This window comes from Fistularia commersonii, chromosome 5 (assembly GCF_037954325.1).
Source record: "Fistularia commersonii isolate RoL2024-O1a breed Wild chromosome 5, RoL_Fcom_v1.0, whole genome shotgun sequence".
Lineage (NCBI taxonomy): Eukaryota > Metazoa > Chordata > Actinopteri > Syngnathiformes > Fistulariidae > Fistularia > Fistularia commersonii.
The window spans coordinates 1840753-1868016 of NC_141288.1; the positions used below are offsets into that span (position 1 = coordinate 1840753).

The 27264-nt window shown below is 46.8% G+C and overlaps 2 protein-coding genes and 2 long non-coding RNA genes across 6 annotated transcripts in view; 3 read left to right on the forward strand and 1 right to left on the reverse strand.

Annotated features, from left to right (window-relative positions):
• The window catches only part of LOC147233766 (fatty acyl-CoA reductase 1), a 38940-nt gene extending 20137 nt beyond the window's left edge, over positions 1-18803 (forward strand). The window contains exons 3-12 of the mRNA XM_086146332.1: positions 5495-5670; positions 7112-7291; positions 8539-8716; positions 10464-10508; positions 10592-10710; positions 10968-11035; positions 13389-13560; positions 13638-13767; positions 14083-14210; positions 14364-18803. Coding sequence (XP_086002458.1) covers positions 5495-5670; positions 7112-7291; positions 8539-8716; positions 10464-10508; positions 10592-10710; positions 10968-11035; positions 13389-13560; positions 13638-13767; positions 14083-14210; positions 14364-14526 — 1359 coding nt within the window. The 3' untranslated portion in view covers positions 14527-18803. The remainder of the gene's footprint in view (positions 1-5494; positions 5671-7111; positions 7292-8538; positions 8717-10463; positions 10509-10591; positions 10711-10967; positions 11036-13388; positions 13561-13637; positions 13768-14082; positions 14211-14363) is intronic.
• LOC147233767 (endoplasmic reticulum-Golgi intermediate compartment protein 2-like) lies at positions 18436-25603 on the reverse strand. 2 transcript variants are annotated; one of them, XM_086146333.1, is made up of 14 exons: positions 25474-25603; positions 24721-24851; positions 24532-24640; positions 24251-24297; positions 24103-24170; positions 23520-23560; positions 22840-22941; positions 21711-21806; positions 21547-21602; positions 20438-20536; positions 20174-20271; positions 19938-20100; positions 19373-19452; positions 18436-19287 (listed from the first exon to the last, which is right to left on the reverse strand). In XM_086146333.1, exons 2-14 carry the CDS (start codon positions 24824-24826, stop codon positions 19207-19209), a joined length of 1146 nt encoding a protein of 381 aa, XP_086002459.1. In that variant the 5' UTR covers positions 24827-24851; positions 25474-25603; the 3' UTR covers positions 18436-19206. The 2 variants fall into 2 exon arrangements, with proteins under 2 accessions (XP_086002459.1, XP_086002460.1); XM_086146334.1 differs by having other exon boundaries at positions 24721-24845; positions 25474-25589.
• Positions 19352-20422, forward strand: LOC147233768 (uncharacterized). Of its 2 annotated transcripts, XR_015106119.1 has the most exons (4): positions 19352-19470; positions 19537-19560; positions 19879-20117; positions 20331-20422. It is a non-coding gene; the product is annotated as an uncharacterized LOC147233768 (long non-coding RNA). The 2 variants fall into 2 exon arrangements; XR_015106120.1 differs by lacking the exon at positions 19537-19560 and having other exon boundaries at positions 19358-19470.
• Positions 20508-22097, forward strand: LOC147233769 (uncharacterized). Its single transcript, XR_015106121.1, has 3 exons — positions 20508-20562; positions 20675-20707; positions 20809-22097. It is a non-coding gene; the product is annotated as an uncharacterized LOC147233769 (long non-coding RNA).
• Positions 25604-27264: the final 1661 nt, after the last annotated feature.

Consider the following 27264-nt stretch of genomic DNA (forward strand, 5'->3'; position numbering starts at 1 on the left):
CCCCCCACCCACCCGGGGCTAATGGTGTGGGCGTTTCTGCACCGCTTCCCACGAGGCACCTGATTCCAGCCTTCTTCACTTCACGGACGGAGAGCGGAAACTCGAAACTAACGGGTTCCCGGCGCCGGGTGGAGTTGCGGCCCCCGCGAACGGACTCGAACGTCTATTTTATTTTTTGTTTCATCGGTAATCCCGCACATATCCATCCAATTTCCACTTTGCATGTCATGAAATGGAGGTCAGTGCTGAGAGAGCAGCCTTTTAATTGCTTCTGTCTGACACACTTTGGCAGACCCTGCCTCAACGCACGAGATTTTACGGCCGGCTCATTTCCATTCGACGGTGTTGAGCTCATTCTGCAGGAACACTGACCGGCGTCTTTGTGGAGGACAGGGGGACCAGAGGGGAAGCACTGTTTGCCTGTGCGCTGATTTATCATTTGTTTTTCAGTCAATATTTCACAGCTTAACCCCCTAGACATCAATTAAACTCAACACAAAACATTAATCGCAAGGTTCCAGCAGTCAATGGAGCCTTCAGGTCAGGGGTCGGCAACCCGTAACACCCAAAGAGCCATTTGGACCCGGTTTCCTCGGAAAAGAAAACACCGGGAGCCGCAATTACTTTTTGATGTCTAAAATAAAGGTACCGCTGTATTTATGGCTTTTTATTACACTTTGTATAAACAAGTGTGTAGTGTGTTGCTTCTGAAATTCACAAAGTATTATGGAGAAAATTAAATTTCATTTATGTAATGAACTCATTTTGAGCTTTGGGCTTTCAGAGTGTTTAGCGGAGCCTTGACTTGAATTTTAAAAATAAATCGGGAAAAAAATCACCGTGTCAGTAAACAATAAAAGATAGATATTTGCAAAATATCTTCATGAATATTCATTTTACCTGGTTTATGGGACTTCTGCGCCTGAACTTCTGCGCACAGCATCTGCAAATCGGGACTTTACCGGCTTCCGCCAGTGTGCCGTTCATTTTGAGCGGCGAAAAATAATAAATATAATTTGATTTAATAATTCAAGATCACAATGATCTTCCAACTTAGGACTAAAAGTTAAAAAAAGGAATCAACACAAATGAAATACACTTCAATTAAATATTTATAATTTATTTTCCCAAGCCGCGGGTTGCCGACCCCTGGTGAAGGGTCTCCAATGAACCTCCTGCATGTGTTTGGTCTGTGGGAGGAACCAGGAGAACCCAGAGGAGTCCATGGAGATCATGGAGGCTCCAGGGACCTTCTCACTGGCAGTGGAGAAATGTCATGGGGGGTTCAAAACCACCTCTGAACAGCCGTCTGTCGGAGAGGTTGAGGAGGTTTATCCTCTGAGCGGCAAAAGAGGTTTCAGATATCACCTTCCCTGACGATGCAAAAGAAAAAAAAAAAAAGCACCGCCCTTTTTAGCTTCCTTTTATATAAAAAGTCTTTTTCTTACGTCCTTCGCCGCTCTCCCTTTTCCTCCCCGGCTTAAGGTTTTTGTGAAAAAAGGGGCCGGCGGAAAGAGCAGAGCCCGGTGAAAAGGGCAGGCGGCGAGAAACGAGAGGCGCTTGAAACGCCATCTTGGGTTGTCGGGCGAACGGCGAAGTGTCATTAGTGTTGGGTTTCGGCGAAAGTCCTGAGAGGCGGCCCCGAGCGCTCTCGATGTAAGATTTATTGCGCTGAAGGTCACTGGAAATAGGCTGCGTCAAGTGCGGCTAAAGGACAAACGGTGACCGAGCGTTCCAGCCAGCTAAGGACGGAGCTGCCCACTCTTTTTCTACATCGCCAATACAGTCACTCCTCACTTAACCACAACTCGGTGCTGCGACGTGCGTCACGACTTTGACCGATATTCATTTAACGAAAATATCTCGAAGTCCCGACGTCAACGTACAGCGCAATGGAGAGCGTAACGTGTAAACGTAGCTTTAATTTGTTACCTTCAATTTTTCTACAGTACTTTCGAAAGATCGATAGCAATCACCCCAACTCTATTGTCAACATTAGGCTAGGCTACCTTGCGACTTTTCAGCGACAGTAGGTTAGCTTTTAGACTAGCCTACCGTAAGGCTATAGAGTATACTACTTATATATGACGATTTGAGTTGACATAAAGGGAATCCTTTGCTTATCAACAAATTCGAGGAGCTACTGTACCTGCTTAGCTTGAAAAACCTAACAGCACGTGCCACGTGTTTGAGTCCCGATAACATGTCTGCTAATGCTAACATAACTTTAGTTGCTAACTATTACCTAATGGATTGTCAGTTTTAGTATCAACTGCGAGTAAAGTTAGCACTCACTTAATGGGATGCTACATTAGCCACAAACTTGATGCGTCCATCAGAAACATGTTATAAATCAGTACAAGAGCGAGTTAGCTCGGCGCCCGAGTCCCCGACCCGGTGGCAAAGCATCGGCGCTGGAATGTGTGCGGTGGAACTTCGGAACTGGCGTGCCATTGTCCTCCGCGACAAGGCAGTTGGCTCGTTGACGCCCGCGGGTCGGGCGGAGGGCGCGGCGTGAATGCGCGCAGCGGCAGGCTGGCACAGGGCCGCTTATCAAAAGAGGGCTTTTTTTACCGAAGAACAGCGCCGTCCCACATTCTGCGCCTCGGCCCCTGAACAGAGCCGCCTCTTGAGTCGCCTCGCTCACCCCGCTGACCCCGACGCACCCTCCACCCCGGACGGTTCCTGACTCGACGACGAGTCCCCGGCGGTCACCGAGCCGATGCTTCGGTCACGCGTCGGGGTGTGTAAAGTTATCTGATGCGAGAGGTTTTTTTTTTTTTTTTCAGTGCAGAAGCCACGCTGATAAGAGCGAAGCGAGCAGCTGCGAGCGAAATGAGAAGCCACTTGTGGCCGCGCACGCATCCTCGCCCACTCCTGCAAAGGGTTTTGGGTATTTTAGGGAAATCGTTTCAAAATCCCGGCTATGATAACCATGGAAAGAATACACTTGCGTTCCCTGACGTGTACACGGAGGGACAGGAAGAACCAGACTAAAGTTGTCTGCTTCGCTGCAGGGAAGCCCTCCACACGTCACGCCAGCTACGCGTTTCAGGAATCTGACAGAAATAGCGATAACGCCGTCGCGGCGACGTGGACGGCGCCAGGATTTTTCTTTTGCTGTTTTGTTTGGAACAGGGGTGTCGAACTGATTCTCACGTCAGCATAAGCTCCACATGTAACAGCAACAGTATAAATGTAGCTAAATGTAATGTACTATGAATGTAACTGCTCCTTAATGTTCAATAATGTATCGCTCCTTCAAATCCAAAATGTTACATATGCATGTTGAAAAAATATTTTTACCGGTCGCTCCTTTACAAAGCTAGCTTTTACTGCTGCAGTGTTTTTGGATGTTTTTTAATTCTTGTACTATTTGTTGTTTTTCCGGAAGGCTTACTTTGGCATACTTTGCTCCGTGTTTGGTGTCAAAATGCCGACGTAGATTGTACTCTTTGACAAGCGACCCTCCCTCGTAACACAAAAGACATACCACTTTTTGTGCTTGAAGCACAAACATGTAATGGCCTTCCCATCTTTCTTGAAACAGCCTTCCATCTGCTGCAACTTTTCTCTTCCTGGACATTCAAATTTCTCATTTTCACGTGTTGAAAATGGCATTGATGTGGATTCACTGGGATCTAAAGGTGGGATGTCGTCACTTTGCGGGTTACATGATCGGCATGAATTGTGGGAAATGTAGTTCACTGTCGATGCACATGTTCGACTTATTTATTTTAAGACAATCGGACATCTGCATGTCTTCGCCCAGCTAGATGTACGACATAGATCTTCATACTTTCATCCTCAAATCTATCCGTCGCTGCCCAGCGTTCAGCAGGAATGTCAACACTTCTGCGTTTGCGCGCATTGGCCACGCCCACCTCACCCTTCCGTCCAATCGCATGCTAGCTCTGGGACGTCTGGTCAAGTGGCGCGTGGAGAATAGGAATGACATGGTCCTCGAGGAGCGAGAACTTTGAGAATGCACTCTCAGCCAACGCCATCCAAGATGGCCGTCGGTGAAAACCGGACACGGTAATCCGGCTGTAACGACGACAGCTTTTAAGACGGGTGACCGAGTCCAAAATGCCTCTGCAGCGCCATCCCATAATACCCCCGCCGAGCAGATGTGTGTTTCGAGAAGAGGTTCTTAACAGGCATCTCGGTCACGTCAACCGACATCTTTATGGGCGACGGGCTCGCCGCCAAAGCGGGGATGTTTTTTGTTTACGTTGCCGGGCAACGCACCCACATGCAAAATAAAGTGAAGCAAAATCACGCGCGGGACGATGAGACGCTGCGTGCGGCGGAAACGCAAACTATCGAGTTTGGATTATGTCATGACGGCAATCCTGCGACGTGCGCGGGCGGGATTACGTGCATTCCCCGACTCTGTTTGGCAGCACGGACGGCTGGCAAACGGGGGGGTCGTACGTGAGAGAGGGGCTCACATAAAGACCAGCAGCTGTTCAAGTCGACATCTGTCCTCTTCAGCAGAAGTGGAGCGGCTGACGCATGGATTCGTAATAACAGAGGAGGCACGCGCCCTGATTCGAACCCCCTCGCCTTCCCTTCCCTTCCCGTGGCCGCACCTCAGTTCCGCCGGCGCCGAAGCACCCCTCGCCGATTTTTGGAAGCGGCGTCCTCTGCGCCGCCCCGGTGCCGCTTTGTCGGACGCCAGCCGGTAAAATCTAGACGAGTTCAGTTAATCCCCCCCCCACGTGGCTTCCCCGCCAACAGCACAGCGAGCAGGTGGAATAACATCACTCGTGCTCGGTGACACGCGCCCGCTTTGGCGGGGAGGTCAAAGGTCAAGCTGGACCAGAAATGCCTCCTTCCTGCTGAACTCTCAGTGGAGCATTTGATCCAATTCATACGCTGGTTTGAAGACTTTCTCTCATGTGTGTGTGTGTGTGTGTGTGTGTGTCTGAAAGCAGACTATCTGGCCGCCCCATCTGATTATTTGGCACGTGGCGGTTTTGTAATATGAAGCCAAATGCACCGCAGATCACGGTCATGCATGAAGGTCGTCATTTTACTAGCATAGCACTGACTGAGCTGTGGTGTTCCTTGAATTACTCCAGGTGTAGGGCTTTTATTTTGAAAATTAAGTTTTGCCGGCGGTGGGTTGGTGACCCTCCAGGTCTGTTTGGGAAGACCGAGATATCTCTGACGCCCCCGTTTGAACGTGAGGAGGCCAGACCCTCTCCTGCGATGGCGGCTTGAAGCCACGTGTTGTTTGGATACGGTCAACAAATTCCATTTCCAGTAAGATTGCCGTGTCGTATTACGTATGAAGATGTCGCGGCGGAGAACTTTAAACCCGTTCCTCGTGGTGCTCCTTCGGGCGCTCCGTCTGCTGAGTTCCCCTCCAGCTCCGCTACGATCTGGACACGAACGCGAGCCGGTTGCTCCGTTTGCGTCGCTGACAGCTAAAGCGCTAACTGGCAGCTAACCCATGTGTTATTTTGTGTTTCCTGCCGCCCCGCAGCTGTTCGACCGGGTGCGGGAGGACAACCCCGGCTTCCACCAGAAGATCATCCCCATCAGCAGCGAGCTGATGCAGCCGGGCCTGGCCATCTGTGCCGAGGACGTGGAGAGGCTCACTTCCTGCATCAACATCGTCTTCCACTGCGCCGCCACCATCCGCTTCGACGAGCCGCTCAAGTGAGAATTTTCCCCTTTTAGCTCCCTTTACGCTCGGCTTCGGGAAACAACTGAGAAGCCGCGAACTGCTGTGTCGTTTGTTCGACGCTATAACCACGAGACGTTTTTTAAGTTGGTTTTTTTTTTAAGAGTCGCTTTATCACGTAACCCCCGCTGATCGCAAGATCAGGCGGAGAGGACGCCATCTGTTCACACGGCGGGCCTTAAGCCCCGCAGGTTTAAGACTGCCCACAAACATCCGCCACATGTTTCCGAACATCAGGGAATATATCGTCCGAGACGTCGCGCGGCGGGCGCTTTTCCTTTCTCTCATCAGCGTGGTGGGCTGGTGGGGGCTAATGTTGACAGTTTCCACGCGATAGCCATTAAATCCTTTCATTGAAAGGAAAGTTGCTCCGAAGAGTAAACATCGCTGGATTGCAAAGTCCTAACGCAAACTCCATCTGGTTGTTTTGTTTTTTTCCCCCCAATCAACATGAGGTGCTTTTATTGTGAAATTCAGCAGAACATGAACATGGGCGCCTGGTGGTTCCTGGAGAAGATGGCGTGCCCTTGAGGAGGACGGGTGGTTCGGAGGGAGGGGTTTATCTCCTGAGTGACAGCTCGCTGCCTCGTATCGATCTCCTCGTGAGCGGCGGGAGGCCATAAATCATGAGATGTTGAAGGTCGAGTCCGGAACTTGGGCCGCTCTTTGTCAGCGGAGCGCTTTGGATCGTCTTGGACGTCTTTTCTTTCTTAATCTATTTATAAACCGCCGTTCATCTCTCAAAGGCCAACCGGTGAACTCGGTGACCCACGGGGAAGAAATAAACAAGGCCGATTGAAAACACGCGGGAGCACCGGAGACGATCCAGGAGAACGAGAGGGTGGATGGTTGAATGTCTCTAGTTCCGGAGTGAACCCGGATGAACGGTTTCGATCATGAATAAATGAACGAATCAAGAAATAACCCTTCTGTTTTGCTGCTCTGGAGTAAAGACGGACCCAAGCACGCTCCCTCCTCCGTCTGCATCCGCCGATTACGGCTTCAGCTTCTTCTTATCGTGAACCGGCCGCCGCCACATGATGTCCATCTCCTCGCCGCAGCATTGATTGACAGGCGGTGGAGTTTTTCTGCGCAAACGTTTGGGAGTTTGAGCTGAGAAACGATCGCCGCAGCGGGATGGGTAGATGTTCGATCTTGTGAGACGAGGAACCCCGTCACGCGAATATTCTCCTCGATCTACCACACACACACACACACACACACACAGACTGAGCGAAAGTGGTCCAGCATGCAAATTGTCCAACATTAGCAGTGAGGCAATCATGCACACATTCAAGCCTTTTACTCCCACACACACACTCATTTGCACACCCTTTCCTCCCCCCTCCACTCACACACACACACACACACACACACACACTTATCCAAGCTGAATCTCTCTCTCTCTCTCCGCAGACACGCCCTGCAGCTGAATGTGATCGCCACGCAGCAGCTCCTGAGTCTGGCCCAGCAGATGCACCACCTCGAGGCCTTCATCCACATCTCCACCGCCTATGCAAACTGCAACCGCAAGCACATCGACGAGGTCATCTACCCGCCGCCCGTCGAGCCCAAGAAGCTCATCGAATCCCTGGAGTGAGTGGATGAGGGGCGAGCGCCGCCACAAGGCGTGCACGGAAGCAACAAAGCGGCGTGCGATCACCGGAGGGGGCTTTTGTTCCCCGCTGACGCAAACGGAGCTGAGGTTCTGGTCGGCCCTGTCCGGCGAGATTCCAGCTCCGCCGGTTTTGTTCAGAAGAAAACGTGCCGTGGAATAAAAGCCCGCGGTGGAAACATCGGTCTTTGCACACAGTCAGACCTCCCTGATGTGGAAAAGAGAGGGGGAATGGGTTCATGTCTGTGAATGGTTGTTGGTCACCAATATGAGAAAGTGAATTGCTGCATGTTACTATAGGACTCTAGAATTCGAGACTTTAATCGTCAGCAGCAAAACTAAGAGATCGCTGCTCTCAGGTTGAATCAAAAACAACATTAAAAAGCCGGACACAGCACAACGGTACGACGACAGCAGCATCTCCGGGTTAGAGATACAGCCAGCTAAGGACGGAGCTGCCCACTCTTTCTCTACATCGCTAATACAGTCACTCCTCACTTTACCACAACTCAGTGCTACGACGGGCGTCACGACTTAGACCGATAATGAATTCATTTAATGAAAATATCTGGAAGTTGCGACGTCAACGTGCGGCGCAGTGGAGAGCGTAACGTGTAAACGTAGCTGTGTACGATTAATTTGGAGCTGAGAAACAGCCGGCATCGTCTCTCTCGAAAGATCGATAGCAATCACACCGACTCTATCGTCAACATTAGGCTAGGCTACCTTGTGACTTTTCACCGACAGTAGGTTAGCTTTTAGGCTAGCCTACTTTAAGGCTATAGCGTATACTACTTATATATGACGATTTGAGTTGACATAAAGGGAATCCTTTGCTTATTATCAAATTCGAGGAGTTACTGTACCTGCTTAGCTTGAGAAACCTAACAGCACGTGTGACGTGTTTGAGTCCCGATAACATGTCTGCTAATGCTGACACATGCTAACATAACTGTAGTTGCTAACTATTACATGGGTTGTCAGTTTTAGTATCAACTGAAAGTAAAGTTAGCACTCACTTAATGCGAAAGGAAAGACCAAAAATATGAAAAAATGAAATAAAAGTATGAATAACATCTGGAAGAATAAATAGATAAACATGTAGCTTGTCCTTTCCAGACCACTTCTGTAATTCGGTCAATACTAACGCAGACCAGGTGGGCGTGAAACTGGGACGATGACGTTCAGAGGCTCAGTCATCCGTCGTTTCCCGTCTCGTTCCTCTCAGGTGGATGGACGACGGCATCGTGCGCGACATCACGCCGCGGCTCATCGGCGACCGGCCGAACACCTACACCTACACCAAAGCCCTGGCTGAGTACGTGGTGCAGCAGGAGCAAGACAAGCTCAACATCGGCATCATCAGACCCTCCATCGTCGGAGCCAGCTGGCAGGAGCCGTTCCCCGTGAGTTCCCTGCGTCGCTTTTTTTGTTTTTGACTTCACTCTGTTTTCATTGTGACTTCTGCTGTTGCCTTCGAGAGACCGGTTCCGAAATGCGCGGCTTCACCTTGGCTTTTTTTTTTTCGTTTTTATGTCCAGCATCCTCAAAAAGGACTGCTTGAAAAACATAGTTTTGCCAGTGCTTGACTAGCGTTGCTCAACTTGGCATTGCAAATCATGCGGTCGGGATGCCGACTCCCATCTCGTTCCGTCATACAAGTGAATCCATTTTGGACATATTCGTCCAACCACATAATTAGTATGATGGGATTCAAATATTAAGATATCACACGACGTACCGTCACAAGTGACGCAAGCTGACCAAAATCCCCGCTGCACAGATAGACCAAGCTATGAAGCGTGATCATCTGCAGCCGGTGATGGCCATCATATGAGTCGGGTCTTGACCGCCGCCGAAGCCCTGGGGTTCGATGGAACCCGGGTTAAGAACCACCGTGTTAGATGTTCTGGAGATAAAAGTCAGAGTGGGATGGTTTGGACATGGACAGAGGAGAGATGGTGAAGATTTAGGTTGAAGGATGGTGTGGTTGGAGGCCAAGATGAAGACCAGAGAGGAGGTTTATGGACGGAGGGAAAGAGGATGGAGGTAGGTGATTGGAGGAAGCTGCTTGGTCGCTGCTGCTGCTGCTAATGTCATCGGTGAGGACGCAAACGCTTCAGTCCCGGCGTCTGCTCACGATGGGACCTCCTGACCTCCTCGGCTTTATTTTGCACGGCCCCAAAGTGTAGCGTAATTAGTCAACATCTGGGCTGAGGAGGCAACGTGAACAGCTGCTTTGACGAGGGAGGTGGGGGCAAAAGAGGTTGAAACGGGGGAAGTGGGCCACCGGCTTCGGAGAGGCTGACATGGCACAGTGATGGTCGGGAGGAAAGTTCATGTCGAGGCTGTCCGGGGAGGGTCAGAGGACGACCTAGATACTAAAAACTCCCCAGCGCCGCTTTCATGACTAAGCAGCTTTGAGTCTGAGCGAGGGCTGCGGGGGCTTCGCACGTCTTCAGCGGGAGCTCTTCGCCGAGCAGCCCGCAGCTGTCTGTCTGCCAGCAGGATTAGGCCAAAACTGCCGGGACGCTTTCCACTGAACTTGGTGTCGAGGGGGTTGTTGTGAGAGAAGGGCGAGGAACGGCCTTGTAAATCTGAGGCGTAGCCGTCCGCTACGGTGTAAGCGCATGTTCGACATCGGGTCTGGCGGACGCCATGTTGTGCCGTCGTACCTAGGATTCAAAGGAAATGAAACGCGGTGTTGCGTGCCGACAGGGATCGGCATCAGTAACTCTGGATATGTAGCTTAAATATAGAGCAAGATGTCCCCTCAAGCTGCCACATGTGCTGGAAAATACAGCATACATGTTTTGGGGACAGTCCCGTCAGACTGGTTCTCAACACCTCGGGGCCGCTCACGTTTTGTGAACTCGTGTCTCAACCCCGGTCGTTGGGAGGGGCAGCGGTCTGTAACGAACGACCTCGTTCATTTTTAATGGCACCTAATTGAAGTCGACAATGGCTGGCACTTAGCCTCCTCTTCTCTCCCGCTGCAGCAAGTAACATGATACCGAGCAAGTGATTCAGCATCACAGGCAGACACCAGGCCAGCGCCGCTAACGCCGTCCACCATGTATCGCTGTCAGTTTCAAGGCTGTTACGGACTGGGTAGCGTCTCCTGAGGATTAACGTGTTTCTCCCCTCCCTCAGGGCTGGATTGACAACTTCAACGGGCCGAGCGGAGTCTTCATCGCCGTAAGTTGAACTCCACGCTTAAAATCGCGAGCGTGACGCACCAGGTTTTTTTTGTCTCCCCAATGACGCGGTTCGCCCGGCAGGCCGGGAAGGGGATCCTGCGCACCATCCGAGCCAGCAATGACGCGGTGGCCGACCTGATCCCCGTGGACGTGGTCATCAACCTCACCCTGGCGGCGGGCTGGTACACTGCCGTGCACAGGTGGGTTCCTAACGTTGTATGCTCGGGAAACCTTGCAGGACAGATGCTCTGAAGAGTCAACAAACTCTGTTTTTTTGATCCTCCTGACATGCATTTGGCACTTCTGCAAAGTTCTAAAATGCGCAGTCCAATCAGGCTCAGGTGATTTTTCCCGCCGGTAGAGTTCAGTTGTATTTCCTGGCACCGTGAGAGCAGAGACACTGGACAAACACTTCTTGCGAGCTTCTTCAGCTCTCCTCTACTTCCTTGCTTTGCAGACCCAAGACAGCTCTGGTCTACAACTGCACGACCGGCGGCATCAACCCATTCCACTGGGGAGAGATCGGTAAGTGCGGTTTTGCTCTCACGGTAACAAGAGACTCGTCGGTGCCGGCGGATGTTTTGTGGCGACGGGCCTGCAGAAACGTTGCCCCGGTTGGATTTCATCATCGTAAATCAATGCTCCGCGGCGGTGACATAACATGCTGATGGTGCAGTGGAGTCAGGCTCACGTGGGTGCAGGGCGTCCCCTGCTGGTGACCAAGGCTCAGCATGTGGAGGGGAAAAGTCAAGTCGGATGTTATTTCTGTGCCGCCCAAGCACAACCCGGTTGTCTGCTGACGCTTTCCATGCGGAGCAGGTCCGGACCACACTTCTAAAGGTGATCTACAGAAACCAAAGATTCCCCCAGGAGTGAGCATACGCTGCTTTTTACATGTGTCGAAACCTTGGACAGATCCCAGCTCAGTATAGGCGGCCTTCTGCCTCAACCGGACAGCAAGATAAGCAAGAGTGTGATGAAGACAGATGGGGTATTAGGGCCAGGAGGGGCAAATCTATTGCTATCAATACCAGAAGTGCTGCTTGCTAACATGCTAATATCTGAAGTGATCAAAAATAATAACTTTAAAATTCTTAACAGTGACAATGACGAAATGACAGCAGGCAGAGCCGGAGGTCGCAGAGATGAAGATGTTGAGGTTCTCTTTGGGGTTGACCAGGATGCATAGGATCAGGAATGAGTCCATCAGAGGGATGGCATGTTAGATGTTTGGAGAGAAGGTCAGAGAAGCCAGACTGAGATGGTTGGGTCATTACAGTGAATGCTGGAATTGGAGGTCAAGAGGAAGACCAAAGAGAAGATTTATGGACGGTGTGCGACAGGATATGAAGTTAGTTGGTGTGTGTTGGTGAACCTGGGACATGGGAGAGCCCAGGAACTCAGGAGAAGATATGAGGGACACTGAACGTTCAGCTGTCATGAGTGCAGACAACCCCAGATAACCCTCAATAGAGTAGGTCTATGACAACATCACCAGGGGCTAGCCTGGTGCTAACTATAAAGATATCTGACTGTGAAAGCAGGATCCTTAACATGATTGCCGTTGAAAACTCTGTTACTTCGTGGATAAACTCCTTGATTAAGGTGAAATCGAGATCGAACGTTTTGTGCCCGCGAGACCTTTTATGATTCGAATGGGCAGCAACGTGAATATTGATAACACGGGATGTTATGAAGGGTACAGATTCATTGTGGCTCCAGTTTCTTTCTCCCAGCATCCCATCACACACTTTCTGTGTCTTTTCATAGTTTGCGCCGAATGAGCTTTTGAGTTTTAGAAAGCCCCAAGTCGAAATCACCGTCTGACTTCATCCGGATGGATGAGACATCAACGCAATTGTTCCATTCCAGAAACAGCCGTGTCACAGATGTTGAAATGAGGTGTGAAGAGTGTGAACTTGTTTCCATCCCAGCGGTCGTGGATTAGAGTCGAGGGCTTCGCGGCTGGCAGGATGACAATGGACCTCCCTCCCACTCAGATTAGCAAACATGCTCCGTTCGCTGAGGAAATTGCTACCAGATGGCTTCCAGCAGGATTAGGTCTCATCGCTGCGTTCATTGTTACGAAAGAGGAAGCGTGTAATCTCACAGGGCCGGATGAGAGCCGGGAATGAAGCTAATCTAAAACACCGGGACCGGCCCGTGCCACGCGGAGAATCCGGCACCTTGTCGCTGGCAAAGCATTGTGGGTACTTTGGCCCATTTTTTTTTTATTTTTGTTTTTAAATGACCACAATAATTACAACATGCTGCCAGAGAGCTTGGAGGTCATCTCCAGATTCGCAGCGACACTCCCAGCCAGGCTCCCGGGCCACAGCTGGCTGTCACCTCCGATCTGGTCATCCTGCCCATCCGCCCCCTGCAGCTACCGCATATCTGTTGCTATGGAAACAAACCACGCGAGTCCTACTCTGCGTGCAGTGGGTGATGTGATGTAATGTCCGTGGTCACGTGGTTGATCTCCCTCCGTCTCTGGGAGGATGGGGCCGCCCTCGGGTCATCCCGTTGTCAGATTTTCCTTTCAGAACCAGAGCCGAGAGTCGTCCGGCCACGAAATACGGCGCCGGTTTCGGGAAGCCGCGGTGCATCCGTTGTTGTAGATGCTCTAAATAGAACCCGGCAGAAGCGCGCCATATTCCCCCCGCCAGCTAGAAAGCGCCTGCGGGGAAGCTAACGGACAGAAAGCCTCCTGTGCTGCTGCCTGACACTTCTCGTGTCAGAAATACTTCTTTCACTGCTATTTCTACATCTACCAAAATTTCAAGTGATACTCCTGCTTTGCGTGGCGTATGCGACAGACACAAAGAGACTTCATCCAGCTCTTGTAGATGACTCTGTCCCCTCCACCGTGTTGCAGAGCATCACGTGATGTCCTCCTTCAAGAGGAACCCTCTGGAGCAGGCCTTCCGACGGCCCAACGCCAACATCACCTCCAACTATCTGATCAACCAGTACTGGATCCTGGTCAGCCACAAGTTTCCGGCCCTGATCTACGACCTCTTCCTGCGTCTCTCTGGACAGAAGCCTCAGTAAGACACACACATATTCACACACCAAGCTCTGTGGAGTGATCTGACACCCGTCTCGTGTCATCTCTCGCTCCCAGGATGATGCGTATCTTCAACCGGCTGCACAAAGCCATCAGCCTGCTGGAGTACTTCAGCAACCAGGACTGGGACTGGAACTCGGAGAACATGAGCATGCTGATGAGCCAGCTGACCCCGGAGGACCGGAAGGTGGGATTATTTACATCTGCGCTTCCTATTTGGACTGGAGTCGGAATCCTCCCGTGCTTATTTACACAGCCCGGCCTGATGAGGGTTCAGGAGGCTGAACATTCTTTGTCCCGTAGACTTTGTTCTTCACTGTGTGGAGTTTAAAATGCAATAAAAGCCTCTTAATTTCAGCATGTTTACATCTGTATGAACAGTTTTCAACTCACAATTAGCCTACTGCGCCATCTAGTGGGCGGAGGTAGAAACTGGCTTTTGCGTTTTAAACCAACGCCGCTCAGTCTCAGCGGCCTTCCTCCCGTCTCTTCTCTCCGCCAGACGTTCAACTTCGACGTGCGCCAGCTGAACTGGCCGGAATACATCGAAAACTACTGCATCGGCACCAAGAAGTACGTCCTGAACGAAGACATGTCCGACATTCCTGCTGCCAGGCAGCACCTGAGGAAGTAAGTGCACACCTGCGACGTTTTTGTTTTTATCTCTTGGTGTTTCCACAAATGGAGCTTAGCGGATATTCATTTTTTGCTTCAAGTTGATACCGGTCACTCCTTTTGTGGGTGTTGTTCTCGGCTGATCTGCGCCCCTGTCTTCCTCTCCAGACTGAGAAATATCCGCTACACCTTCAACACGCTGCTGGTGGTTTTCATCTGGAGAGTGTTCATCGCTCGCTCTCAGATGGCCAGGAACATCTGGTACTTCGTGGTCAGCCTCTGTTTCAAGTTCCTCTCCTACTTCCGCGCGTCCAGCACCTTAACCAACTGAGTCTTCCTCACCGCTTCAGGCCCGGAGACGGCGGCCCCTCGCTCTCCCGTTACAACATCCGAGACTCTTAACCACCGGGGCTCTGCAGGTGGGAGGGGGCTGCGGCGGAGAGAAGCTCTCGGGGGGAATAACGGAGGTCTACTAGCCATGATTTATAAATGTTTAGTTTGGCAGTCACTGTTCAGTCACCGAACCCCTCCCAGAATAGAGAAGAAACAAGTGTCGCCCTTCATTTTGTACCTCCCCGTTCAAAAAGTGGCCAGTTATATATGCAACAACAAGCCTTTTTGCGCGGCTTCCACATTGTCTCCCTGTCCGACCCGCATCCGTTCATCACCTTGCCTTGTGCGAATTATGTTCATACTTGAAATGAAGGCGCTTCAGAGGAGGACAATTTCTGTTTTGTTTGTTTTTTTTGTTTTGTTTTTTCAATTGGTTCTCCTTACTTTTTGTCTTCTTTTTTTTTTAACTCAGGGGAGGGTATCCAAGTCTTCTCTCAAATATGCAGACGATTTGGATATCTGTACGTCTTGAATTACCTGCATCTTAACTGCCTTTTTAAGATTACGCTCAATCGATCATTTGTCTCCAGGCTAATCCAGATTATTGAGATAGCACTTCTCGATTTTTGACCACAGAAGACAAACATAACACACACACACACACTCGCATCGTTCGCGTCGAGGTATGTCGTCAGTGCGTCGATGAACATGAACCCTGTTTGTTTGAATGCTCATCCACTTTTTTGCCTGTTTGTACAGCGGTTTGTACTAAGACTAAGTTTACTACTTTTACATCTTTATACTTGCGTCAAAGGCTAGTCTGATATATGTGGTAGACCTTGGCAGTGTATTATATATAAATAAGAGTGCAGGAGTTGAGTTTATTTGTATAGCCCGGAATCATATACGTCTCAACTGTTCCCCGCCGAACCCTAGTTTTCTACAAAAAAACCCTTAAAGAAAAATATATAAATATAAAAAAAAAAGCATTTCAACTGTATCCAAGGCGGGGCATTGAAAGGGGCCCGGACAGTGGATTTTTCTTCTGTTTTTGGTGTGAGCTGCAGAGATGTGTGGAGATCACCCACCTGGAGTCTGGTCTTCTGTCCACCCCCACACAACTGGCTGCGTTTGTCTGAATAGGCCTGCTTGCAGAAAACCCTGTTCGAGCTGTTGGGAGGGTAATCTTCTCTCTGGGACAGAAACAAACAAATATGAGTTTGTAACTTATTTTACAGAAGCAGACCAAGGTAGATATTTTCAATTTAACGGTGTGTCTTGGGCTCTTCGTGGCCACAACAGACAACTCGTCCTTTCCTGTTTATATTCGGAGGGGCACAAAGATCAACCTCCGACTTTGCGGTTTAAAATGAACCCAGACAGCTACACGGCACTGTAGAGAGAAACGTATTGATCCTTATTGTTTGTTATTTTCTCTTTTATAAGGAAAATCCCCCTCTTTGCCACTGATCCTTGCGGTGAGATGAGGGCACACAGCTAACAGCAGTTAGCCACTGATGCTACCAGCTAGCCATAGCTTGGACAAAATTAGCATCAGTCTACGATTTCGCCAGCCTAGAAGTCATCATATGCGTATTTTAACATCTTCTAACACACTCTGGAGTCTCACTTAATATACATTCTTTGAGTTCATGAGAAAAATACGCTAAAAGACGAAACGCAATTTTTGAAGCGGGCAAACACAGTGATGCTAAACGGCGGCCTGGTGAGCCGAGGCCTGCTGGATTCCATTACAACGCAACTAGTATTTCCGAGTATTTTATTTGTCGTCTACTTATGCGCACGTTAACCAGGCCGAAGTTTATATTTTGTTGGAATTTGCATCATGACCCCATTGTTTCTGCGTCATTCCTTCGATTCAAACGTGTTCTTGTTCTTACAGCTGAGCTTGATCACTGCGCCAAACGTATTGATTCAAAAAGTAGGTCCCCTCTGTTTGTCTCAAAACGTGTTTTCTGTATTTCCCTGTGTTTTTTCATACCTCTGTGAGTAATCAAGTCGTGTTCTTTGTTTTTAAAGCGCCATGGGCTGGTTTTAAACATGTATTCAACGACTTGACGGTGGAAGGCTAACCCTGTCTATAGGGTACCATTTATAGTGCTAAGCTAACTTCTAAAAAGCAGGTTTAGCAGCATTGTCACGACGTGCGTGTTTTTTTTGTTGTTGTTTTTTTTTTTTTTCAGACCACCAGGCATCCATTTTGAACAGGTGGATTTTTAAGTAATTTAAAGTGTCTGGAGCCAAATACTGGAACCGGAGTTTTAGCGTTAGGACGGGCCCGGTCGGACTGGCGTTCACCCGGAAATGAAGCTATGGCGCTGGCTAAGCTAAGTACCATCAGCCCACTCACCCCGAACCTGCTGATAACTTCGAAGTGACATATTGAATATGGATCAGATTTTATATTTTAAAATGACTTAGTATTAGTCAAAGGATGATAAGGGATTTTTTACTTTTTAAAGTTAAAAAATATTAAAGGTATTCGGCGATGACCAATTTTCTCTTGTTGCGTTTGTGTGCTGAAGCAAGACTCGGCTTCGCCTGTATTAGGTGAAAAGGTCATTGCCGCCTAGTTGTCTAAGGGAAAAGGTGGGCTAATCGGAGAGAAGACGGGGAATTTTACGAAGGTGGATGGCATTGATAGAACCGAGAGTCGTCTGCTCTCTTTAGCGAGATGAACGGTAGTTTCTGGGGGGATGCCGCACCTTAGCGACTGTTTTTCGGGAGGGGAAACTGAATTTTCCCGTTTACAGACCAGGCCCTGAACGCACCACGGGCCAGGTTTAGGGTCTTCCTGGCACTCAATTTTGCATGGAGTTACGCGCTAATACTTTGTGAACTTCCAAACAAAATGTTTGTTTTGTTTTTTTTTTAATGATGTGGCCGGTGGATGTCTTCACTCCGCTCCCCGCAGGGTGTACCTAAAGTGTTGGATCGCGACAGGCAAGTCCGATATCTACTAAAGCCTAACTTTACAGTGTTGAATATGCCGCAAGAAGGCGATGGTATAGGGACGAAGTTTAGCAGGAGGAAAAGGGACTTAAATGTTTATGCAAAGTTTATATCTGTGGTGTCGCTATGGTTACTGCCCTTGATCTGGGGGTGAGGCTAAGATATTGAACCAAAATGAAGCATGTTGGGGTGTACCGCAGGGCTCCTGTCTGCCACCCCGCCAACCAAACCAGGAGCCGCGGTGTGGTGACATTTTACTACTTGTTAACTGCTTTCGCAGCAACTCATTGCCAGTGGCATCGCGTCTTTCAAAACAAAAAAAAATGTCGTCTACGAAATGTCTGGTCACCTCTGTCCCCTGTCCTGACACCTCATTCCCTCTGCTTGGCAATCCTGAAATAAAACGACAAGAGAACATGTGTGTTTGCAGTCCACTCCACTTCATGTCTGCCTGCGGGTTGTTAATGCTAGCTAGCTAACACAAGCTAGCTAGTTAGCTAAAGAATTTAGCTTGCTAAGACTAGCCAGTAACATTGGTGTTCAGTAATCCAGGTCATGGTTATTCCTTGTCAAATGTTGTTGTGGCAACATGGTTTAAATATTTTTAGAATTTGAAGCCGTTTTTTGAGCTGAAGAAGCCTCTGGTGAAAAGTCCAGTTGCCATGACAAGATTTGACGCTGGCGAGCTAGCTTGCTAGCTAACTAAAAAGTAACAGTTTGGGACCTTTGGTAAAATTTAACTTTTAAATTGCAGTGGTTTTTAAAATGAGCTCAATTACCCTCACTTAAATGATCTTGCAGAGAACACAACGACTGATCTGAAGACTGAGATGTTAGGCCTTTTCAAAAGTCTGGCAACTTCTTCCTCCACGAGCATAATTTTCCTGCTGAGAATTGACTTCAGTGCATCTCTCAAAGCAACAAGACAATTCAATTTGGTATATTACTTTTATATTCACACATGAAAACAACAAAAACAATACAAATGACCAGCATTCAAAGGACACCGAGCCCAAACAGGCTAACCGTCAGTAGTAATGCATTTCTTCAAAAGTCATTCAGAGGAACAGTTTGAACACATTCAAAGTCCAGTTTCCATGAAAGTTGTGGGTTTGAAAACAATGATTGTGTCTTAGGGCTGCTCTCACATGTTGTGCTTTTCTCAATTGAAAATTGTCATCTTTGATTTAATTGTCCGTATAAAATGTTTGTTTTATTTTTTAATGCATTATTTTTTCTTCTATTTTGGCTGAGAGACAATGTTTTTCCTGTGTTTCAAAAAAGATGACTGTTTTGAAAACCATGAGGAAGTTTTGAGCCTTTCTTTTTAAAAATCATCACATTTCTTCCTTATTAAACTAAATACAATTGAGCACAGGAAGCACTAAAATACCAGGGATGAGGGGGGAAAAGAGTAATTTTTTGTATTTAATCGATTAACCATTTTCAAAGGTGAGATTAGTGGTTCTTTATAGGACTTTAAAAGTGAAGGTGAAAAAGCAAGTCTTTGGTCTGAGCTGGCAAGATTTGTTTATTTTTTCCAGTCGGAAAAAAGAATCGGTGGTGGATTCGAAATAAACTCAACCCAAACAATATTCCATGTGGAGAGGGGTCCCGATGGTGTGGATTACAGTCAGTCAAGTGTGGCGATGGCAGGCTCGGTGTCGCCACCACGATGGTCAAAATGCCGGCCACTGAAAAGCAGCTACTCTGGGGCCGCTGCGTCCTCCAGCAGGGGCGTCTGATGGTGGTTCACATTGTTCATCTGATTGTGAAGCTGCACATCCTGGAAAAGAGCAGGAACAGATCTGGAGGACGACAACACTTGGGGCAGAAGAAACGCAGGCGGCCTTAATGTCCATATGCCTCACCTCTCTGGGCCGATACACTCCCAGTTTGAAGCGACAGCAGACGACGTCGAAGCAGAAGCCGACGAGCCCGTGGATCATACCTGTCATGCAGAAACATGGTAGATCATTTCCTTTTTTTTTTTTACAAATTAAAACAACTTCTAATGTATTTCCTTAATCTACAGGTCAAATGTTGGTTGTAATGGCAGGTGTGTAGGCTGAGTAAACAAGTGTAAGTATGAATAGGATACCTGAAATTGTTAATAAAATAAATTACTTGAGCTACATTTCTTCAACAGAAATTTAAATTCTAGCATATTGATAACCCTTTTATTTATTTTTTTGCAGAAAAAAAGTTTTTTTGGGGGAGTGCAAGGTTTTGCTCAAGTTCCAAAAGCTGCCACCGGAGGGCGGAGTTATTCTCTGATCGAATTCAACTGTTGCGTGTAGCAAGATCAGAAGAGCCACATCTTTGAAAGTCCCAAGATATGGAAATAGGTTTGAGTTTTCATTTCATTTCCTTGCAGGGCAGGTAAGGTTATGACGGAAACTTGTAATAAAATCCAGGTGGCAGCAGCCGACGTACCCGTGGTGGAGAAAATCCCGCCGACGATCCCGCACAGCCGTACCAGGAACTGCCACAGCGGCATGTGCTGCTCGCTTACCGTCACCATCAGGGAGCTGGTATCGTACTTCACAAAGATGCCCGAGACGCCGTGGCTGCCCGCCGCGTGGTTTATTACCCGCTCCTGGAAGACAAATGGAGGTTAGCATTTCCCTCCAGCATCTCTCCACCTCTCTGGTGATTGGGTTTGTACTCACTCGCTCAGTTACAGAATACTGGTGGGTGTCTGCCGCTATCTTGTACGTGTTGAGCTTGGTCGGAACCACTGTGATGAAGTACTGGAACATTTGGTTGTCTGCAGAGGGTGAACGAAGCAGGCACAACTTTTACCGATTCACTTTTTTTTCTCCTCAGTTTGAGCCATTCAGCTGGGGTCAGATGAGGACAGCTTGGGAAATCTCACGCAGCAAATATCGACCCACTGATCCTGCAGAATCTTTAGCCCCTCAGCAGGAACTTACTGTTGTAGGTGATTTTCTCCGTGCCGTCAAGAGGATTGATGATGCCCGGTATTTCTTCCCCGAATGACAAGTGGTCGATCCGGTGGGAGAAATTGTACGCTAAGATGTAAAGATGAGACGGAGAGGTCAGGTTCAGAGGAGCGCCGTCTACGCATCATCAGTTTGACGCCACGCTGATGTTTTGAAGTTTTATCCAAGCCCTGCTTGTTGTGCTGTATCTCTTGTCCTCTTACACAGTGTTTAATCCACAACTTCAAATCGCATGTAAAGGTAATCAGTTTATTTTAAAATCTTGCAATACTTAGTTGTACGCTATTTGTTTTGTGTCGCAACAAAAACAAACTGCCTGCAGACTATACATGTTTTTTCAGCGCTCAGAAGGATCAAGTCTCACCTGAAAGGCTGAATGAAAGCAGAGGTTTTCACAGTGCAGAGCATTGAGCCTGCCTTCGAAGATGGAAAACACCAGGCAGCAATCTATGGCAAGTTTTATCTGTGGATTTATGCTTTCACCTGAGTCTATTTCTAGGGGTTAGCGCTCGACCACCTTATTCAGACTTGCTGGAGTTTCTGTAGATTTTTGTCTTTCTGCAGCTTTGAGGGATTCACCAGCAAAATCTTTGTCTTGAATAAGATGATATTGAGTTATTTTCTTCTTTATTATTGACCTTGCTCAGTTTGAACACTGCTTCAAGGAGTAGAACAAGATTACACCCCTCTGGCGAGAATAGGTACGACAGTCAAAAAACATAGAGGTTGACAATAGAAAGAGACCATCAACCTTAATGTTTGATGTAGAAAGTTTCTACAAATTAAAGAATAATTAAAAAGAAGAATCATCTGACTAAGCCGACAAGATTAACTTAAAAAAACTTTTTTTTTCTTGCCTGTGGTTTCATAGCGACAAAAAACTATAACTTTAGTTTGTCAGAATAAGCATTCCCCTTCCCTAAAACACTTCCAAATTCTGCCTAAAAATTACCTGTCAGGTTTACAGCGTTAAATAAACATTTTGGATTCCCAATGACTTGACAGAAATTTCCGAATGTAAGTCGAAGCAGTGTTTGGAAACAAAAAAACAAAAAAAAAAACTTGTTGAAGTTACTCACTGTCATGGCTCACAAACGCTGCAATGTGGGCATGACCCTGGGGATGGTGAATAGGCCTATGAAAAAAAAAATGGATCAAAAAAATAAAACAATATACAGACACATAAAAAAGCTACAAATGTTATACTCTTGAGATATTTTCACGGCATGATGTAGCTTCTTACTTTCCCACCGTGATGTGAAGGTTCCCCGCCACCTTGTTGACGTAGACGTGTCCGTGGATCCTGCAGGCGTCCAGCAGCTCCATGGGGGCCTCCTCCCTGCACAGTCACAAGGTTTGCATGTTCATTCTTGAATGAGCATGATTTGGAAGGCAGGAGAAAACATGAATTATTGTCGCAGGTGTGTGAATGTTCCTTCAACTGAAAATCCCCGTGGCATCTGTTTACATTGAGTTTTGGCGTCAATGACACCCTTGTGGCCAAAGATGGAAATTCATGTGGAAGTTTTATTCCTATGGACTTTTAGATTTTATAAAAAAATATTTGGTTGTCTGAAGAAAGGGGACAGCAACCATTTAAAAAAAAAAACCAAAAAAAAAAAACAGTGCCTCATCAACAGGATTGAAAATTGCGTCAAAATAACATGAATATATAAGAGGGAAAAAGTATGAGAAATTAACATTCACTAAAAATTGACAATAAATTACTTGTCAATTTTTACATTTAAAAAATGTAAAACTTGTAAGAAAATATTTTGTGTTTCAAAAAGAATTTCTTGAAATCTTGAATTAAAAAAAAATCATGAAATGTGGCTAATGAGTGACAGGTAAATAATAATAATTTATTCTTTATTAATCCCCGTGGGAAAATTCATTCTCTGCAATGAACCCATCAAGGGTGAACCATGAGCAGTAGGCTGCCGTCCACCAGCCCCATGGGAGCAGTCAGGGCTTCACTTGTCCTGCTCAACAACACTTCAACACACTAGGAGGAATGTTTGGTACGAAAGACTATTGCTCTTCCTCCTGCGCCATGCCGCCCCTTAAAAAAATAATTTTCTAAAAATCGAACCACAAGATATTTTATCCGGGGCATCATAGCATCCTAGTGCTCTCCTTTGGGCTGCTCCTTTCAGGGGTCTCCACAGCCAATCACCTGCCTCCATCCAACCTCCCTCCTCTGCATCCTTCTACCCAGAACCCCACCACCCCCCCACCCTCTTTCCATGTCCAAACCATCTCAGTCTCACTTTTATCTCCAGAACATCCAACGTGTGCTGCTGTCCCTCTGATGGACCCCCTCCCTACATCGCCAGATGAGGGTGTTCTCAGTTGGATTGAGGTAAACTAACCGGGGGGGCAGGGCGGTGGGGGCTCCCTTGAGGAGAGTTTTGTACAGGACCTCCTGCAGAGCGTGTTCTTCCCTCAGCCGGCTCTGAATGAGAAGCAGCGTCCTGAGGACAGACGGCAGAGATGTCAGACGGGCTAGAATCTCCATCCGGATGCAGGTGAGCTGGACTGGATTCTGCTTCTTCCTTCTTAAGCGGCGTGGGAATTTTTTAGGGAAATATTCTTTGTTTTTTGTTTATGCCATTCATTGTGAATTTGGGAGGGATTTATCCAAATTTCCATTTTTTTTTTCCTTGTATTTTTGGTAGATTTTTAAGGTAACTTCAAGGATGAATTTTGATTTTTTTTCAACTTAAAATAAATCTTACATCGAACAAATCTTCTGGTCTTGAATAGATAATATTGATTGCAAAGTTTCTGTTCACATACCTGCTAACTAACATCTCGCTAATTTTTATGCAATTCAAACTACGAATTTCCTATTGAAATTTCTGATTTTAAAGAAGAAATATATTTCAATTCACAAACAAAGAAGCAATCAGAAACAGTTTTATCAGCTTCAACAGCATGTGTACAATGGGATAGTTCCCATGACTGGTTGTCACTTTAAACGCACTGAGACCTGACCAGGTCTGCTTGTGCTAGACTCACAGAATCCCTCAGTGACTCCATGAAAACAAACCTTTGCCAGAGTCGCTGCTGCGGCGTCAGTTCAAAAACAACCTGAACAAACAAACAGAGAGAGAGAGACGAGAAACAGTCAGAGCTGCTCTGGATGATTCTCCTAAGGACAAGGATGACACTGCTGTTTCTGTCCTTTGTTACAGCTACTGTCTGAGGACGCGGCACCTAATTTTCCCGTTGAGAAACACACTAGAACATTTATCATTATTATTAATACTATAGTTCAGAGAGCTTTTCTTTACTGAATGAATTTGATTTTCAGGCGATCACACCTTTCACTGTCATATATATTTTCAAATATAATTACAAGTAAATATCAGAAATATTAAACATATATATATCTATAATTTTTTATGTATAAAAATCCAGAAAAAAAATGAATAAAAGACACAAATGTAAGAATGAAAATTCAAAAAATGTGAGGTTAAAATTTTTTATTGATAGAAACAATGAAGAGAAAATGTAAATATCCTTTTATAAAATATCACAAAAAGGGGAGGAAGAAGAAAGAATATTGTGGAGGAGAAACAATAAGAAAGGAAAATGAGAGACTGGATAAATAAGTGAACGGCCTAACTCACAGGCTCGTACTGGAGGCCGTTGGACGTGATCATGGTCTCAGCCAAGTCCAGAATGTCAGCGCCCACATCTGAAACGTTCAGCGACTGGGTTCACTGCCACCGACCAGGCGCTTTAACCCAACAAGCGATTGAAAAGTTTTCTACTCACGCTGGCACTTCATGGCCACGGTGATGTCGATGTTAATCCTCAGCTTGCTGCGAACACAAACAGGGAGCGACAGTTAGTAGAATGGGGGGAAATAGTCCAGCGGTAGAGTGACTGGCCCTCAGATCGGAAGGTTGGCGATTCGATTGTCTGCGTGCCAAAGCGTGGGCAAGAACCCCAAATTTCTCCTGGCGTTCTGGCTGTACTGTGGTCTGGCTTGACTGTAAAGCCTTTTGAAAGCACTCTTTAAGTGGAGAACATCCAAAATGCAATTCCAGCCTTACCTGGAAAAATCTTTGTCCACTTCATAGTCATACTTCATCCAGGTGTCCCGATAGACAAAGAACTCCAGGAAGGCCAAAACTGCCATGGCACTGAACGCAATCAGCGACACTACGATCGAATGCAGAGCAGAGTTCAGGGTGTGCACGTCTGAATCAGAGAGGTAAATCCAACGCTGGACGTCCTCCCACCTGTCCCCCCCGAGGCGGATGTCTCAACGTAGCTCTCTGACACTTTTGGAAAGGCGTCCAGCTCCCTCACCAGGCTGAGGGCCTTCCTCCGAGACAGACGCCTCATCTTGAGGTTGGTGGCGCTCCTACACCTCCTCGGCCAAAAGGACTCATTTTCATGGAGTTGCTTGATGATTTGGGTTTTTATGGCCAATTTCAAGCTAATGTTTTGAGAGTGCCTTAACATTTTAATAATATTACTTGATACATGATCTTCACAAAACATACTGTAAACAGCAATAATAATAACAATCCACTTATTTTGCATTGTGTCCGCTTTCCATCAGATGATCACTAAGGCGCCATATTTACTTATTCCCTAATTATAACCCTATTCCCTGCTGTCATTCATCCAATTACATTGTTGGGCAGAAAATAAACAGCCTTTCTTGTCCATCAATAATCAAATGTATTTACATTCATCTTTTTGTGCAAAGGCTTCCCATGTGTGTGTGTTGTCTGAGCAGGTCAATAATGTCAGTTTAAATTGAAAGAAAATATTAAGGTGAAAAGGCATGGTAGACAAACACGTCTTAAGGTTTTTTTTAAATATCATGTATAAATACATTTAATATCGCAGACTAGTACACAGAGAAAAGTGCACACCTGAATGCACTTGCAGCATCATGGTGAATATGGACGTGAAGGCATGACTGAGTTCGAGCGTTGATGCTAATTATTTAAAACCAAAAATATATATATCACCCGACTTACCGATTTTATCATTTACTTCGACGTGTTAGTTGCGGCGACGCCGAATGTCGTGAGGTTATTTCTTCAATGTGAGGCAGGTGGATATCGGATTCTCCATCCCTGATGCTAGCGGGGGGGTCTCACTTCCTTGTTTGGGTAGCTCGCGATGTCAGACATGCGCAGTAGCGGTCGCATGGTGCAGTACCTCTCTTTGGCCAGCAGGTGGCGCCTGTCGTTAAGTCTTGAGTCTGCTGTAGTCGGATGTTTGTTTATATTGTTTGAATTTGAATGTAGTTGTAAATATCAACATTTTAGATGTGAGAATTCTATTGCTCAGGAAAAGGATTCGAGTTCTATGTGAGGGTAAAAATGTGCAAGCTTATGCTTAGAATCCTGAAGGGAGTGTTTTGGAACAAGTTAGGAATCTAAATAAAAAATGCAACTTTGGAAATGAGTCACATTTGAGTAAAATTGTTTAAAAATGAGTTTTTTGTTTTGTTTTGTTTTTTATTCCACAGGTACATGTTATTTCTTGCTCGCTTCTTCTTGCAGCCAGGTTGTATGACAGCTGGCATCTACCCGAGCCAAATTCCTTGCATTTGAACGTCCTCAGCCAATAAAACTGGTCCTGACTCCGCTGAGATGTGTTACTGTCATCTCTAAATCCATTAAAGAACCCTCTTTTCACCTTATTCTTGGAATTCTTGCTTTAAGTTCAAATTTCTGACATCATTCTGGCTTTACTATCAGAATTATCTGTCGAAGAAACAGACAGAAAATATGTACAGCTCTATCAGAATCCCGCTTGTGATGTTATCAGTGAAATGCTTGGCAATATGTGATAAACGCTTTATGGCATCATTAATATCCTTGTTGGCCCAACATGTTAGTGGAATTGAACATTACCACACAAGACTGTCCTGTTTTCTCATTGCCAAATGAATAAATTCATATAAAGATGGATGGAGGTTAACATTGAATGATTCATTTATCAATATTAAAAAGAGGAAACACCTCGTTTCGGGTATGTGATATATTGCAAATACTGCAAAAATCAGTTACAATATATCAAAGCAAAATTTTTTTACTTTCCAAAGATTTCATAAACATTTTCTTCTTCAAAATCCTCAAGGTTAATGCGGATGTGAAAGCTTTTGCCTTCTTCTGGTAAACTTCCCATTATTACTATAACTATTAGAAGAGGTGAGGTCTCAGTCATGCAGGTTGCAACCACAACCATCTCAAGAACAAAAGGAGATGTTTGCGTCCGGAAACCCATCAGGAAATCAGCGTGGGTCTGCAGAAGGAGTCGCAGCATCACATGCACGGTGTGTTCCGGGCGGGGAAGCGAGCACGCCTGCCTGCCAGCCTGCATGCATGCTCCGGGCCTGCTTGCCTATGCAGAGCGGGACAGATGGGCGTGTTGGGGGATGGGTGCTGTCAGCGTGCACATCAAGCCGTGGGTCGGTGGTCCCATTGCTATTCACCGCACAGGCACGTAGGGCATGTCAGACACGCTCAGTGGTGACATAGTGGGGGCTGATATTGTGTCTTTTCACGCTCTTCTCCGCCATGATAAACACTGACGCTCGGTGAGGAGCGTTCAATAAACAGTGCATCGTGCAGAGAGGAAACAGTTCAGTTTTTCTTTTTTTATAAGCTCTTGTTAAGTCTGGAGCTGACGTTTGCTGGAAGTAGACAATAACCCGGATGGAGGGTGTTTAACAATTTCCCTTCAGAGCATTTTCGCGCATTTTTTGCATAACAAAATTAGGATTATTTGTAAACACCGCGGTTGTGATTTGCAACCCC

Excerpts from the sequence above, each read along its gene's own strand:
- LOC147233767 (XM_086146333.1), bottom strand. The coding sequence starts at position 24,826 with ATGAGGCGTCTGTCTCGGAGGAAGGCCCTCAGCCTGGTGAGGGAGCTG. Across the intron at positions 24,298-24,531 it reads GTGGACAAAGATTTTTCCAG|CAAGCTGAGGATTAACATCG; the intron begins GTAAGGCTGGAA and ends TTGTGTTCGCAG. Across the intron at positions 22,942-23,519 it reads CAGCAGCGACTCTGGCAAAG|GACGCTGCTTCTCATTCAGA; the intron begins GTTTGTTTTCAT and ends GTCTGTCCTCAG.